Source organism: Ptychodera flava, chromosome 2 (assembly GCF_041260155.1).
Source record: "Ptychodera flava strain L36383 chromosome 2, AS_Pfla_20210202, whole genome shotgun sequence".
Taxonomy (NCBI): domain Eukaryota; kingdom Metazoa; phylum Hemichordata; class Enteropneusta; family Ptychoderidae; genus Ptychodera; species Ptychodera flava.
The window spans coordinates 5893675-5909966 of record NC_091929.1 but is presented as its reverse complement, the minus strand read 5'-3'; the positions used below and the strand labels follow the sequence as shown (position 1 = coordinate 5909966).

General features: G+C 37.5%; 1 protein-coding gene across 1 annotated transcript; it reads right to left on the bottom strand.

The window, feature by feature from the left end:
* Window positions 1-3906: 3906 nt before the first annotated feature.
* On the bottom strand, window positions 3907-15629 carry LOC139152075 (solute carrier family 28 member 3-like). Its single transcript, XM_070725168.1, has 11 exons — window positions 15482-15629; window positions 13812-13946; window positions 11814-12097; window positions 11298-11439; window positions 10218-10409; window positions 9597-9758; window positions 9103-9365; window positions 7617-7785; window positions 6930-7106; window positions 5371-5550; window positions 3907-4471 (listed from the first exon to the last, which is right to left on the bottom strand). Exons 1-10 carry the CDS (start codon window positions 15530-15532, stop codon window positions 5428-5430), a joined length of 1698 nt encoding a protein of 565 aa, XP_070581269.1. The 5' UTR covers window positions 15533-15629; the 3' UTR covers window positions 3907-4471; window positions 5371-5427.
* Window positions 15630-16292: the final 663 nt, after the last annotated feature.

The following is a 16292-nucleotide window of genomic DNA, read 5'->3' as shown; positions in this document are numbered from 1 at the left end:
CTTAGTTTACCTTTATACAGTAGGGATGCCAACGAATAACAACGAAAGAATGGAGAACTTCATGATTGTATATCCTGTGAAGAGAATGAACCAGACCGTATTTACTTTCAGCTTTGTAATATAATTTCAGAGTTATAGTGTTGCAGAGTTATTACTTAACATGGCATATGATTGTGTACTAAAGCAAACTGCCGCGTACGCTGAGGAATTTGGACGTCACTTGAAATCAACTCAAACTGTCAGCTATGGGAGGATGTTGACGATAAAAAACATTCCTTGTACTCGTAATATTATTTAATAGAAAGAGATCTGTAATAATTTGGATATACGATACGAAACGTAGTTTTCGGTTTAGACGTTTTCAATATTTTATCATACATATAGCTATACGTAGACAAATCGGAATTAACTATTCCTTATAATATTATAACTAAAACCACGATACAGAAAATAATGAAACAGGTGATGTAATTCATCATCGTTGTTACAAGAGTTTGGGTTAAAGAGACAAACAAATGTGCTTCAATACTCGTTTTGAACCGACAGTTTGGACGCACAGTAGAAGAATTCATAAATGGTAAACAAATGCGCAAAATACCACTTCAACCGAAATAATAAAAGTTGATATTCATCTTCAATTTACATTTGTTATGACGAAGCCAAGCGTAAGTACATATTTTGTAACGTTTTTCTCATACTAATTCAATGTTCTATATTTGAATATGCCTTCCCGTTAAATGAAAAGAGAGAACGGTACCATACGTGAACAACCGTTCAAAGAGGGGCAGCATCAGTACTTACCGTCTGAAAGTAGCAGCGAGACCAAAGTGCTTGTAAGTTTCGCACAAAAGTTGCCTTCAATGACTTCTCGGTGGTTAGTCCTTTGGAATACTACCAAACTCTTACCTTATCCACAGAAAACACCTCTTATAACGTACATTGTCATAGCAACCTGCGCCACCTATACGCGCGCATACTCTGTCTACATTTTGGTCACGCACACAAGCTTCTAAAATACACTAAATACAGCTACATGTAGCATCGACTTTATAATTTATTTTTGGACTAAAAAACCCTGTGGACTCACATTCTGGATGGGCATTGTACACAGCGATGATGAGCCAACTTTTCAAACAAATTTTATTCATCGTGTACCATATCTTACCTACGGTGGTTTTATGAGGCGAGAGGAGTATTTTTTTATTCTATACCTGTAATTGTTATTTCATACCTGTAATTTTTATTTCATACACGTAATATTTCTTTTATACCTGTAATTTTTATTTCTGACCTGTAATTTTTATTTCATACCTGTAATATTCTTTTATACCTGTAATTTTTATTTTTACCAGTAATTTTTATTTTATAACTGTAATTCCCGAGCGTGTTTGGATAGTGCATGTAGTGATAGAGAGATACTTGCTATATTCAAGAATGCTAAATTGTTAGCGAAAAGTCGGCTTTTGACCCAGGATGACGGCGACCAGTATTTGTGGGTTCAAAGCTCACAAAACTAAAATAATTACAGGTGTGAAATAAAAATACTGGTATGAAAAAATACAGGTGTAAAAATTACAGGTATGAAACAAAACTTACAAATATGAAAGGAATGACAGGCATGAAATAAGATTGAGGTATGAAAACAATTACAGGTATAAAATTACAAATTATCAGCACTGAATAGAAATTACAGGCGTAAAAGAAATATTACAGGTATGATATAAAAATTACAGGTATGAAAAAACAATTACAGGCCCGAGAAAAAAAATTACAGGCATGTAATACAAATAAAACCTGGATTAACTTGATAAAAATTGGCGAAAACATGCTATATACATTCATGATACAAGGTTAAAACATTATTGAAAGTCATTTAGTATTTTCACTTCAGCTAATCATTAATTTGCATATTGAACGAACTTTCCCAATTAGGGATATATATCTGGATTGGCGTGATCAAAATTGACGAAACTTGCTATGTATATTTGAGATACACTGATATAACAATCATGAAAGTTGTTTTAACAGTTTTAGATAAACTTATTACTAATTTGCATATTTAAATAACTTTCCTAATTAGGGATATGTATCTGAATTGACTTGATCAAAGTTGACAATACTTGTTATGAACATTGAAGCACAGACAAGGGAAAATAATTGAAAATAATTTTGCATTTACACTTCAGCTAATTACTAATTTGCATATTTAACTAAACTTCTTTAATATATATATATATATATATATATATATATATATATATATATATATCATATATCTGGATTGGCTTAATCAAAGTTGACAAAACGTGCTATGTACATTGAAGATACTACGATATAACATTATTGAAGTCATTTTGCATTTTTATTTCAGCTAATTACTAATTTGCATATTTAACGAACTTTCATAATTAGGGATATATGTTTTGATTTACTTTACCAAAGTTGATGAAACTTGCTATGTAAGTTGTAGAAACTATGATATAACATTACTAATAGTCGGTTTAGATTTTGTAGGACATCTAATTACTAATTTGCATTTTCTAATTAGCGTAATTCTTGATTGACTTCATCAAAGTCGACGAAACTTGCTGGCTATGTACATTGAAGACAATTACACTTGCTATATTAAGTGGTGATACAGTGACAATGGTCAAAGAAGTTTAGTATTTTATTTTAGCTAATTACATATTTGTATACGTCATGACCCTTGGAATTAATCTGTGGTAAACACTGTTCTGATGTTGATTAAAACACTCGGCTATGGTTATGAATATTACACGAATCGCCGCCCCAATCGACAACCCGCCCTCTTTTTCTTATCCACCAATAATATTTACTACACACATACCATTTTTGGAAAGAGAAAAACACACTCTTCCCGACAAAGATAGAGCAGAAGGGTTAAGTGCCAGACATGATGGATTATCTGTCTGGGTTCTGACTCAACAATATACTAATGTCAGTAAACAATTCAGGAAATACATAGGAATGATAGTGCTTTTTTATACACAGAGCAAAACAGACAACAAGCCTATTATAAAAGAATATGTAGTGGAGATCTCTGAGCAAGAAGTCCTAAATATGTTTGAGCAATTGAAGAAGTTACCATTCAGTAAACTGTTTTTCGTCAACTGTATGATATATTTTTTGTTTAGATTAATCATGGAGCAAAGTCTATGAGAACTATACCACAACTAAATATTTGATTATTCTCATATGAGAGAATTCAGAAATTCCTGGCAACTGTTAAGTCTCATAGCCGTCCATGTGTGGCTCCCTGGCCTGATCTTGTGTTTAAGTATGTTTCACTGTCAATTAATCGTCCAATGACCCAAAGTCTCCTCCAACCAAATCAGAGCCAAGGCTGTCACTGTCACTGCCGGTATTTTAGTTTTACTTTATTTTATTTTATTTTTATTTTATTTCTTATTTTTATTTCTTATTTTAGGTTTCTTGCAAAAAAAGATGGGGCCATGCGCGCGATTTTTTCCCCATTTCCTGACTGACAACATCAGACTTCCGAAATATGAACAGCAAAACAGGAAATTTGCACGGGACACCCTGGATCGCATCAGTTATCGTGACACGAAGCGACATGACGTTATTGACATGGCTGTACAATGCGAGTATAAATGAGTGATTGTAAGGAATAAAAGCGAAGTGTATACGACGAAAACAAATCATCTCATAGCATTGATATTGTAGCTTTGCACTTTGAGAATATCGGAAATATCAGGTGAGACGAAAGAAACACAAATAGACAAATAGGCAAATAGACACAGACACAATCAGACAGACAACGCATGCGCGAATCGAAGTTGTAGCTGCAGGAAACGACACGAAGGAGACGGCAGCAATCGAAATGACACATTATTAATAAACTTTATAAGACATGTCGATAACATGCTTAATTCAAAACAGATCATCTCAAAGTAGACCATGGTTGTCAACAAAATTGGAAAGAGACTGAAAAGATATGAAAACCTTGCCAGTCACACAAAATTTAGGAAATATAAACAATAAATTGAAAAAAACCGGCAAATATGAAGTTGAAAAACATGAACAACTGACCAAGATTACATCGAACAAAATACGTGGGAAATATTGTACAACCCATAAAGTCAAAATACGTACACAAAAATTATTTATAAAATATTGAGTGTTTCTTTTTGGGGGAATAAGTCCATGGGAATATTACTGCATGCCTATTCTAAAAGGTTCATGGTGCACGATCTCTAACGAATGTGGTAACATTGTTTTTAATTAATTAATTAATTAATTAATTAATTAATTGATTAATTAGGGTTTTACTCTTCGATGCTGAATCTTATCTTGAAACCATTCGACTAAAAGGTCGTGTGCCTCACGTAGCCATGTTGTTTCAGAAACGCCTCACCATCTTTTATGGTCGTAGTTCTTTCTTTTATGTTGTCTCATTGATCAGCGATGTCCCAGTCTGTGTATAACAAACCTGAGAGAGAGAGAGAGAGAGAGAGAGAGAGAGAGAGAGAGAGAGAGAGAGAGAGAGAGAGAGAGAGAGAGAGAGAGAGAGAGAGAGAGAGAGAGAGAGAGAGAGAGAGAGAGAGAGAGAGAGAGAGAGAGAGATGAAGTTACAAGTGATGGCTGTTAATTTTAAATAATATTGTAACTGAAAGTGAAGTGCATACACACAGTTTAAGACTTTTTCCTTTTTTACCACATTAGAAGATATCAGCTGCTGCGTGTCTGGTCCATGCCTCGAAGTACATGAAATTGGTAAAAGAATGACCGCCTGGTAGCCATTCAAGTCGATGATACTGCAAAATAAATTAACTTGAATGTGTGTTATACTGTATTGTCCTTGGGACTGACAACTTTGTAGAAAACCCTATCGAAACATGTCTCAGCAATAGCCATCCTTTGTGATTAAGTTTGAAACAAAACATCCGCCCTATTTTGAAGACAGCATGAAAAGATATAACGACCATGATGGTACGTCAAGGAGAGTTCTATACAGCAATTTCTGTACGATGTTACACAATCATGAGAGCAACAGAAATGAACACCCCTGAATGCATGAATGTTCCAGATTTCATGTTAATCCAATTAGTCCTTCTTGAGGTATTGAACTAAGAGACAGATGCACACACACACCCACACACACCCACACACACACACCCACACACATCCCCCACACACACAAACGAACAGACAGACAGATAGATAGATAGACATCATAACGATATATTCTCAAATGAATGAACACGAGAGCTACAGGGAGCTAAAAGTGCAGCGCCCGCTACGCATCTACTTCTACTTAATGCCAATGACAGATCCTTAAACATATTTACGACTGCCACCCACAAATAACAAAGTCTGAAATATACGAACCTGCGACACATCCAGTCATGAAACAGGTCACAGTTCCAGCGACTAGAGCTCGCGTTGCTATGGAAGCCAGGTCCTGAGTTCTCCGGGTGCCAGCGCTGTCAGTCCTCCCAGCATCACACCTACACTGCCAACATTGTCAAATCCACAAAGGATGTACGTCGCAATGACTTCGGACCTGACCTTTAGTTGTGAAAATGTACAAACAATGTAGAAAGCTTTATCGCCAAACGTTGTGGTATTTACCCATTTAATTTTAGGGAAAATCCTGAATAGAAAACTCCATGGAACGTTATTGTCATTACGCTAGTGTTTTCTCAGAAATTGGGATATTTTTTACTGAGAGACGTTTAATTAACAACCAGTGACAAGATCATGATAGGAATGATTTCTGAGCAAACGGTGAGGGCGTTTTACTAGATGTGAGACAGGAATAACACACTTGTTGTGATCTTTCTTCGGTCGTCTTTATGAATATTGGGTGTAACTTGCACAGCCTCTCGTGTGTTCCCCACCCCCCTTGCACTTTAAAATTCGGCCCAGCCATGGTACGCATCCAAATTAAAAATATACTATTTGGTTGAATACCAGTTATAGTGTGAGCTTTTATATCTGTATTTTGTTGTCACTTTGAATTTCATTTTGTGTGGTTTCACCTTTTTCAACTGTCATGAGATAACAATGACAATCTAACAGGATACATTAGGATTTGAAAGGTCTTTACTATTGCTGTATTTTTGTAAATTTTACAAATACATGTATTGGCATTTAACTCTTCTAAGTGGAGGGGGGGGTCAGTCAAAATTTCTGAGTTCGAGAGAGGGGGTTACTCAAGTTCATCATGGTTGGTAAGGGGGGGTTACTCGAAATTTAGGAGTTTCCGATGAAATTCCTCCGACCCCCAGGCCGTAAAAAATGACGTCTCCCTAACAGCCTACTTCGTCACTCCACATTTCTTCGTTTTTACGCTATAAATAACTTTACATAGGGTAGTTAGCGCCTCGAAATTGAAAGACTTGAACTTTGGCTCAAACACCGCACAAAATTTAATATGGAGAAACAAATAACCCAATATTTTACCAACTCTTGAAATTCAAAATGGCTACCGTCCCCGTGTTAATTCTTTGGAGGAAAATAAAATTTTTCGATTTGCACAAAATAAGCTGGTTAAAGGGGGTGGTCGTCGAACTGCGCGTGTGCAACGTTCTTGTTTACAAACAATGTATTTCAAGAATGATATCTATATGCATCACTTCACCATAGCTGCAACATATAAAGTTTACGATATATATTGTTAACATACATGTTTCAACTTTCATCAATCGCCAACGTATCCTAGATACAGTATTTACATCGGTCGTAGGGGTCCCTGGCAACCTTTGAGCAGAGTTCCGGCGACCACCTCCTTTAAAACTTTAATTACTTCATGATCTCCAATAAGAACCCACAAGTTGTACACCAAATACAAATTGTAAAAGTTTGACAGTCTGAATACATGTCTTCGAGTCGCATTCTTCCCTACAACTATATAACGTCATTGGTATGATATTTTGATTACCTACCGACATATAAGGTTGTACATCATTTTCCCTGTTGTCAATTAGCTCTGATAATTTTTCATATGCAACGAATTCGTTGATGAATAATTTCACGCCAATTAAACCAGCAACCAATTGACAGTCGGCCCACTCGATTCCAATGAGAAAAGCAGCCGGCATAAATAGGTAGGAACAAATTAACTGAAAAAAAAAGAAAAATACTGAGTGATGGGTGATGTGTTTAATCAATAGAAATGGTAGGTGAGTAACGAGTAAATCGTTTGATAATTATTACATTAAAGTTGTGAGGACATTCAAACGTGCGTATCATTCATTGATTCATTCATTCATCCATCCATTAATCCCTCTATCCAGCCGAACAGTCAATCAGTAATTCATTTCTCATTCATGACTCATTCATTCATTGACGATTTCACAAGCGTAGATACCATTTTCTTCCTTCCGTCCTTCCTGCCTTCTTTCGTACGTTCATTCAACCATTCACCATTCACTCATTCATTCGTTATTTATTCAATCATTCTTCATTCAACATTCATTCATTCATTCATTCATTCATTCATTCATTCATTCATTAACATTCACCCATACAATCGCCAATCCAATGTTTCGTTCGTTCGTTCACTAAGGCCAAAAAAGATGTATTTCAGGCAACCCAACCCGCCCTTTTTAAAACCCTTCTCCGATCCTTACCTCAAAACTAAGATTCGTTATCCCCACCATCATTCCGACCCAACCAAGGAATGCATTTAATAAAGCAATAAGTGACACAAATGCGATGAGATTGGCAGCTATGTATCCGACAATAGTCACAGCCTGACACGCCCCATTAGCCGCCGCTTCGATCATGTTTCGTTCGGGACTGTAAAATAAGACAAATTTCATTTGATAATTTTCACACTTAACCTACTTTTAGAGCTTCGCCTTTCTGTCAAATCACGCGTAAGCTTTGTGATCACTTACGCTACGCTAAGGTAGTTTGCGACTTGAAACTGAAAGATAAACTTTTGCTCAAACCTAACGTAAAGAAACTTTAAACCATTGTATTGCCAAATCAAGAATAAAAATCAGCACCGAACATAATTTCATACTAGAAAACAAACTGCCCGATATTTACCGACACTTGAAATTCAAAATGGTCCTCATTACTGTGTTATCTCGATTTGGAAAAAAATAATTTTAAATTTTCAATAAACAAACCTACAATAAAAACTTTATTTACTCCATAAGTTTCAAAAGAACTCCAAAAGTGGTAGACCAAACTGTATTGTGAAAGTTTGAGTCTGATTGTATGTCCCCGAAGCGCGTTCTACCTTAAATCAACATTTTAACAGTAGTCAACTGATCTAGGGTGTTGGAGATACAGTATCTTATCGACGATACACTGGAAAAGTGTTGACGTAAGATAAAGCTCCATCAGGTGCAATTTTTACACATTTCCTAGTGATTTGCGTTGCTTATAAAATCTGAACATCTTCATTGCTCTGCTTCCAAATTATCAATACTGAAGTATCAACTGGTCAATAAATGTGAGAAATAGCCCGTATGTGAGTAACGTCCATCTTAATTGTTGACAACAGAAATTTTGTTTGGATTAACAGTCATTTTCCAACAATAACATATCGCATATTGATTATAATACACATTGTGTCTGTAAGTCTAATTTTTGTATTTCAACATACTTAAGGAAGACGAATATAGAAATGAATCTATTTTCTAAATTTACAATAACGAAATTAAAAAGTTTCAAACGTCGTCCCTTTAGTAATAAATGAAACTAGATTTTTGACAGCTTCATTAAACATTAACAATTCGTTGCTATTGGCCATTCCAAAAATACTCTTTCAAAAATCTATTTCAATGGCAATGACGGAACATTTTATTCGGAAGTCACAATTCCATGTGTAACATGGATGTCATTAAAGGGACACTAGCTGTAAATTTTAGTGAATTTTTCACTATTTGTATTATTTATGTAAACTACATTAATTTTTCTATCTTAGAATTTAGCTTGTCAACTCAGCATGTACGTGTAAACACTGTGTTGACGAGCTGCAGAGTCAGAGTTTGAACACGAGTTTGGGAGTAGAATGAGAAGCTGCTGTAGACATACAAACCAAAACAGAGAAAAAATCATCAGAATTACAGTTATTGATCCCAAAATAAAGACGTTTCTTACGGATTTTCGATCAATTTTCCTATATCGCCTCGCTTGATCACTGTTCCTCGACTTGTCTCTGGGTAGAAAAGCTTTGCTATTCCCAACGCTGCGGGAGCTGATATCACCGACGCCGAGACAAGGTGTGAGGCACTGACACCGAAGGCGATGTATGCCGCCAGAACACTGCCTGCGATGGTGGCAAAACCTCCGACCATAACGGCGTGGAGCTCAGAAAGTGACATGTGATCGAGAAATGGCTTTATAAGTAAAGGGGCTTCTGTCTGAAAAGAAAGACAAAGTTTGAGTCAGATGTGCTTCTTCAGGTTGTTTTGGGATTTGACCAAACGCGCATAGGACTTCTTCACTGGTGCGTCAGCAAGGCCATGACATATAGAATTCACGCAATTGTGTAAGGGAAAGCTGTCATATACCTACCCTTTTGCTTGTCCTTCCCGTACATTATAATTATATTACATAAATTTCAATATCATGCCAATTTCACGCTGACGTACCATTCCTATGAATATGTTACCAGCAGCGTTTACTGATTCTGACGCAGTCGTTCCCATGGTAACTTCAAACAACCAAGCAATCTTCAGAATGACCCATTGCATGGCTCCACAGTAGTATGCAATCGATATAAAACTTGCGAAGTAAACCACGACTGGTAAAACCTATAAGAGAAAACATATTAATTTGCTCTTATAAGCTACTGAAGGAAATCTGATGTTAAAAGTGAAATCATGAACTCATAAACTTGCCATTATGTAAACTAAGCTATTTTAGACATTTGAAGTAACACGAGGATGGCGGCCATTTTGAAATTGAAATGTTGGGAATATCGGGAATTTTTTTCTGTAATACCAAATTTTCCATAGTATTAATAACCCTGATTTTTATTCTTGATTTCAAAACGGAATGGCTCAACGTTGTCTCACAAAAAAAGTTTTCAGCAAAGTCTTTCAATTTCTAAGCGCAAACTACCTTCGTGAGTTAAACACAGACAAGTAAGTTAAAGTAAGGAAGTTTTTCAACCTGAATGTGCCGTTATAAATCAGGCGATAGGGCCAGGTAGCCTGACGCCAGTTCGTGCACCTGTTTTATGGCGTGCCTGGCTGGTCTTTTCAACTTACCGCAAACGCGAAATAGTGGTCCTTGAAATTTGGTCCGAAGATGAATTCAGCGCCATCTTCGGAGAAAGAGAGAAATACAGCCATGAAGTCGCCAATCCATTGAAATACTTGGTATCCGAAGTATGTACGAAGGATGAATATTGCTAATCCGAATTGCAGACCAAGGCCCCAGAACACTGCTCGCCAACTAACCTGTAAACGAAGTTACATGACATCGGTATATTCCTTTTCTATCCAAATAATGTGGAACAACGGAAACACATGAGCTGGAGGGAAACTGTTGTCTGACAGACATTTTCGATATTTGAACTGTTTGAAGCTCAAACATTTTGACACGGTAGATGAGAGAATAAAAGATGACATTTTTAAAGAATCGTTTTTCAGAATTGATTTTCTACAATGATGGGGAATAATCACGCTAGTTATGCCATAGACTTTGCAACCTACATGCGTTCGGCCTGAAATATGCATGTTTTTGATTTCTCTCAAGGAAAGTCAAAACCATATTTTGATCTATCCTAAAAACAGTTCCATAGTGTAATCTGTAACAATTAATTTTTCCTTCTTAATCGACAGTACTTCTGGAAGATTATTTTAAGAGGACTTTGCTTGGACTTTATCTGTACAATACCAGGTCCTATTCACGTTACTATCTGCGGGATTCTTCCGTAGTTCCAGTAGAAAATAAATCGCAACATTGTTGTTGCTACCGCAACCCTGCTTGAAATGAAGTCACCATTGGTAAAACTCAGAACGTGTATTCTGATTGATGAAGTAGTCTGTAGTCGTTTCAAAGTGGTATATTCTGTACTACAATGACCGAGCCTAGGAATCTGCATTTAATGTAGTATTCAAGTCAGTATTACACCATCAATAACAAATATGTATTGAACAAATGATCCTAAATTTTGGAGTATAAGTTTGTGTAGATAAAGAAGATTTTCAAAACAAAAAAGGAAGTTGGAAAGAAATACAAGCCACAGACAAAATGAACTTTTAAGTGGGAATGAATTTTACTAATTCTTATGGCCCCTTTTTTGTGTCATCAATCTTGGCGGTGTGCCATGAATTTGAACTCACCGCATCCGGGTACTTGGAGCACACAAATCCAAAGAGGATAAACACGCAAGCGCCGACAGCGGACATCAGCTGTGGAGGATAATCTCTTGCTTGATAGATCAAGAAAGCTATCAGTCCAGCAACCAAACCAATGTAGATCGGCCTACGGTGATCATGAAAGATAAGGGTCCGTAAATCGATTGTTGGACTGAAGACCCATGCAAGAAACGATCGTTTAAAATCATGTAAAGTCGAAGGCGTCACACATTTTTCTACAAGTTATCGGTTACCTTGAAGAACTATTAATTAACTGCTTCACAAGCTTGCTAAAAGCCCAAGCTTTAGCAGTTTGATGCTCTGGGAGTCAATAGACCCTCTCTTGTCAAATAGGTGTTGACCCATGAAGTATTGCATCGTCAGACGGTGGTGTAGGGCGAAACTTGAAACGGATTTAAACAAATTTAAATGCATCTTAAACCCGGAGTAAACGTAATCTGTAGATTTTCCACTTCAAAGTCGAAGATAAAGTGAACTTACCACTTAATGATATACCAATATTTACCAAGCCATTTGATACAAGGAGACAGGCACTTTGCCCATATCACATCTCCATATCTGTCCCTTATGACGGCGTAGATGCAAAATGCCAATGTAAAACACGTAAAGATGAACAACGTGAGGGCGCTGTTGAAGTCATACCAGCAGGCATAGATGAAGTAGGCGCAGTAACACAACACTAAAGTCCCGTACACTGTGAACTTGATGGTATCAGAATATCTTTCACACAGTTTGTATGATGCGCTAACCCATTTGCCAATTTTCTGGGGAAAAAAACATGAGTGACTGTATTGCCGTATGTTATCATAGTGAGGCCTGGTTTGGGAAATGTAGATGATATAAACTCCTATAAATACCTTTATAACATACAACATGGTCATCCCGTGTTGCGAATCTCCAGAAAACGAAACGAAAATAGATACGCCTAGTCCTAATTGAACAGAAAAAAGTGACGTCAGGGTGGGGGATAACAGACTATTTCCTTGGGGAAATACTGTAAAATACAAGTACTGTGAACAATTTGCATTCTTTTTCTGTGAAATGGGAATTTATATTAAATAGTGGATTCTTAATTACCTTACAAGACACTTTGACTACTCTTAATATAGGGAAACGTTTAAATTAGTTGCCTGTTAAATTAGCGAACTCTTAGGCCAAAAAAAAGAAATGTTTCTGGTCAGGTCTTTCTTTAAAAAATGGTGCGGTGACGCGCATTTTATTTTTTTTATTTTTATTTTTTTTTTGCCTCAAGGGAGGGAGGAGGGTCAGTTCTATAGTTTTATCAATATAGTCACATATATACTGTTCATGCAGTCACTGATCATTCCCCCCAAAGAATTTTGTCTTTCTCTTCAGCCATTTTGGTTTGGTGTCAGCCACGGCCGCCGGCAACAAACAGAAAAAAAAGGGTGACGCGCTGTTGTTCAAGTGACGCGCGCGCTGACCAGAAACATTTTCTTCCTTTTTTTGGCCTTAACTCTGGCTAAATTAGGTAAAAAGCATGCTAGTTAGAGAGTCATGTTTTACATGAACTTCTGAAACGTGCCTGGTCACGCGACCATACGCATAGTGTCTTCTGCACATTTGAAACAAAAGTGGGTGTCTGGAACATGATCGGCGCCCTGGATGAGCGACGAGCGTCTGACTAAAACAGTAAGATTTTCCATTCCAACAGCGTGGAGACTTGACAGCTCACCAACGACAAATATTCAAGTGCAATCAAGGACATTGCGTGGTATACTTAGCATATTTTTGTGCAGAAAGTAGCACTACTTTTACTGTCGTGGAGAAATCGCCAAGTGAAACTTCTCACAGTCGATTTTTGCTGTGCAATGTATCACAGCACATTAGCACAATGATATAAAACAACATGACACATATGACCTGGTCTTTATTCTGTCTATAGCACCCGTTCATTACCACTCGTGGCATTTTACCAGGAACACATTGCTATACCAATGGCCTCGGGGAATAGCGATGAGTTTCAGGTTATGCAAGGCCCCTCGGGGTAATAAACGGGCGCTATAGCCCTAATTACCAGGTAGTAGTTGTTTAATGTTGTTTGTAAAAGGGCAGGGGTTATAAGTCAGTGTAAGGTTGGCGATGACATTGAGTATAACTAGATAGATAGATGGACAGAATGCATTCATGCATGTATGCATGCATGCATGCATACATACTATATACATGCGTGCATACGTGCATGTTAGGTTGGCGATGACATTGAGTATAACTAGATAGATAGATGGACAGAATGCATTCATGCATGTATGCATGCATGCATGCATACATACTATATACATGCGTGCATACGTGCATGCATGCATACGTACATACATACATACATACATACATACATACATACATACATACATACATACATACATACATACATACATACATACATACATACATACATACATACATACATACATACATACATACATACATACATACATACATACATACATACATTACCTCTGAAGCTCCTGTTCGTTTCTTCTTGGAGGATACAGTAAGGTCAAGATTATCATTGTTTCGAACGTCGTTTCTTATCATGTCTTCCTTTGCCTGTTCTTCATCGGATTTATCTGTCCGGCTCAGTTTTATTCCCTTTGAAAAAAGTCGAACTACACATGTCAGTATCTTGTTTGGTACTGATTGTAATGGAATGTTGAATACGAATTGTGTCAGTTACAGCTTGCATAATCGACGTCGACTGTTGACGTCGTCTGTGGAGAAACAGTGCAATTGCTTGAAACAATCATTGGTTTTTCTAAATAATTTCATTCAAAGTTAGTTGACTTTGGGTCTTAGTTAACATTTGGACTGAACGCGATCCAGCCAGTTGTTCCTGCATTCACAAGGTCCGCAAATTTACTATTCGGGAGTTGCGACCATAGCAGCTGAAGGTGTAAAATAAAGCTGGTCAAAGTTTCATAGAAGACACGCTAATATGACAGGAATCTCCGTCAATAGCTTAACTCGTCAACGCAGTACGAAACGTACCACTTCTGAAGCAATGCACTGAGAAACTTCCATTATTTTGTACACCGCGCACACAACGTTTACAACTGCAGGGGAACGTTCAACCTAGTGCCGCGACAAGCAGTTACAATAAGCAATAACATTACAATTTTCATTTGAAGGTCAATGGTTGACATATTAACAAGCGCATAAACATAAATTATAAATGGCAAAAAACTGGCTTCTCCACGCAGTATGGTATATGCCAGTTTCTTCTGTGCTTTGTTTTGTGTAAACTCTGAATGTTGCACGTTACCATAACATTTTGAAATTACCGAGATTGAAATATAGGTATGACAGAACACAGGTTATCTTAACGTTGCTTGGATAGTCGTTCGAGGCGGGCGGCCGCAGGTCGCCGTTTACTTGGAAAATTAAACGGCGACCTGCGGCCGCCCGCCTCGAACGACTATCCAAGCAACGTTACGATAACCTGTGTGACAGAACATGAATGCTATGAGAGTTGAGCCCATATAAGCTCGTGCAGCGTAAGATTGGAACTGTAATTTCGATCGAAAAAGACAGTTCACTGTGCACTGTTCAGAGTAGTTGTTTTGCTTGTTAAAAGTCTTTAGGGATCCTATATTACTCTTCTTCGTCATGAGCCTCGCTGGCTGCTCGTAAAGTAGGGACGGCATGCGGCAGTACAGCCACGCAAAGTGTCCCCACTGAGCAGGGACCGAATCAATGCGTGCTCTTGGCTCCTGCGCTTGCTAATGCTCGATCGGCAGCTCCCTTGCCCTGAGCTCGCCTGCCTGCATACTATTTGCGCTGGGCAGGTGACCCTTGACACATGTCCTGAAGGTTACTATTATATTTCACACCAAACGAAAATGTATTGTTGAGTTTCAATTGATACAAATAAAAGTATTGAAGCTTGGGCTGTGACATAAGATGAACCACCCACACACAATGGCAGTGGTTAAAAATCTTATTCTTTATCGTTCTGAAGCGTACGCATGGATGTTAGTGAGCTGTTTGCGGCTGCCTTCGACCTCGGCGTCGTGAAGCCAGAGCTTCAATTATTTGAAGATTGATAACTCGGTTGGTGATCACCTGTTCATAAACAATAAACCACGTGTATTCGCCATACAAAAAACACCACAAAAATTGCAGCCTACCTCAAGCGATGCATTCCGATTATCAATGGAATTAACGGACGAGTTTGCCATTTTACTGACGCTGTGAAGTTGATGTTGACACCTGCTTGAGCAGCAGGGTAGTAAAACCAAGTCAATATCCTCAGTGACCCGTGTTGAACAGTTGCTGACCGACACCGACTAACACGTGTGTCACTCGATTATCCGGGGACCAATGGACATACATGATTGTGTTATGGACTGTCAATAACAGGGTTATTTATTGGTCATTTGACAGTTTATGGCCCAATATTTTCATACTCATGCCGAACAACTGTACATGTATATGTGCATAGTCATACCTTGGTACCTTTATTTGCCGCATTGATTTTGACAGATGACGTGATATTATCTCATTGAATGGTGAAAGCACACAGCCTATATCAATTTCAAAGTTATTCGACTTTGAAAATGGAAAGAAATGTTTCTTTCTTGAAAAAAACATGAACGTAATCAGTTAAAAACAAAACCTAATCAGTATGACAGATGAAAAAGAGGTACCTCTGGGAATCCCGTGCGAATAAATGTTTGTTTGAATATAGTCAAGTAATGATGATGTAAACGAGTGACGTTTAACTCATTCATGTTTGTGTACGACAATTTGTTGTTCGAATTAATCATTTTTATTCTATCTGTTTTTATTCTATATCTATACACAGCATGACAAGAAATCACGTGATAGCGGTACAATCAAAGCCTGCGTGATCAACAAATGCGTATGTATTGTACTTCTGTGCGCTTTTGTGAACGAGTGTGTACCGCCCTTCTTTCGAAATCCGGTCTCGCCCATAGG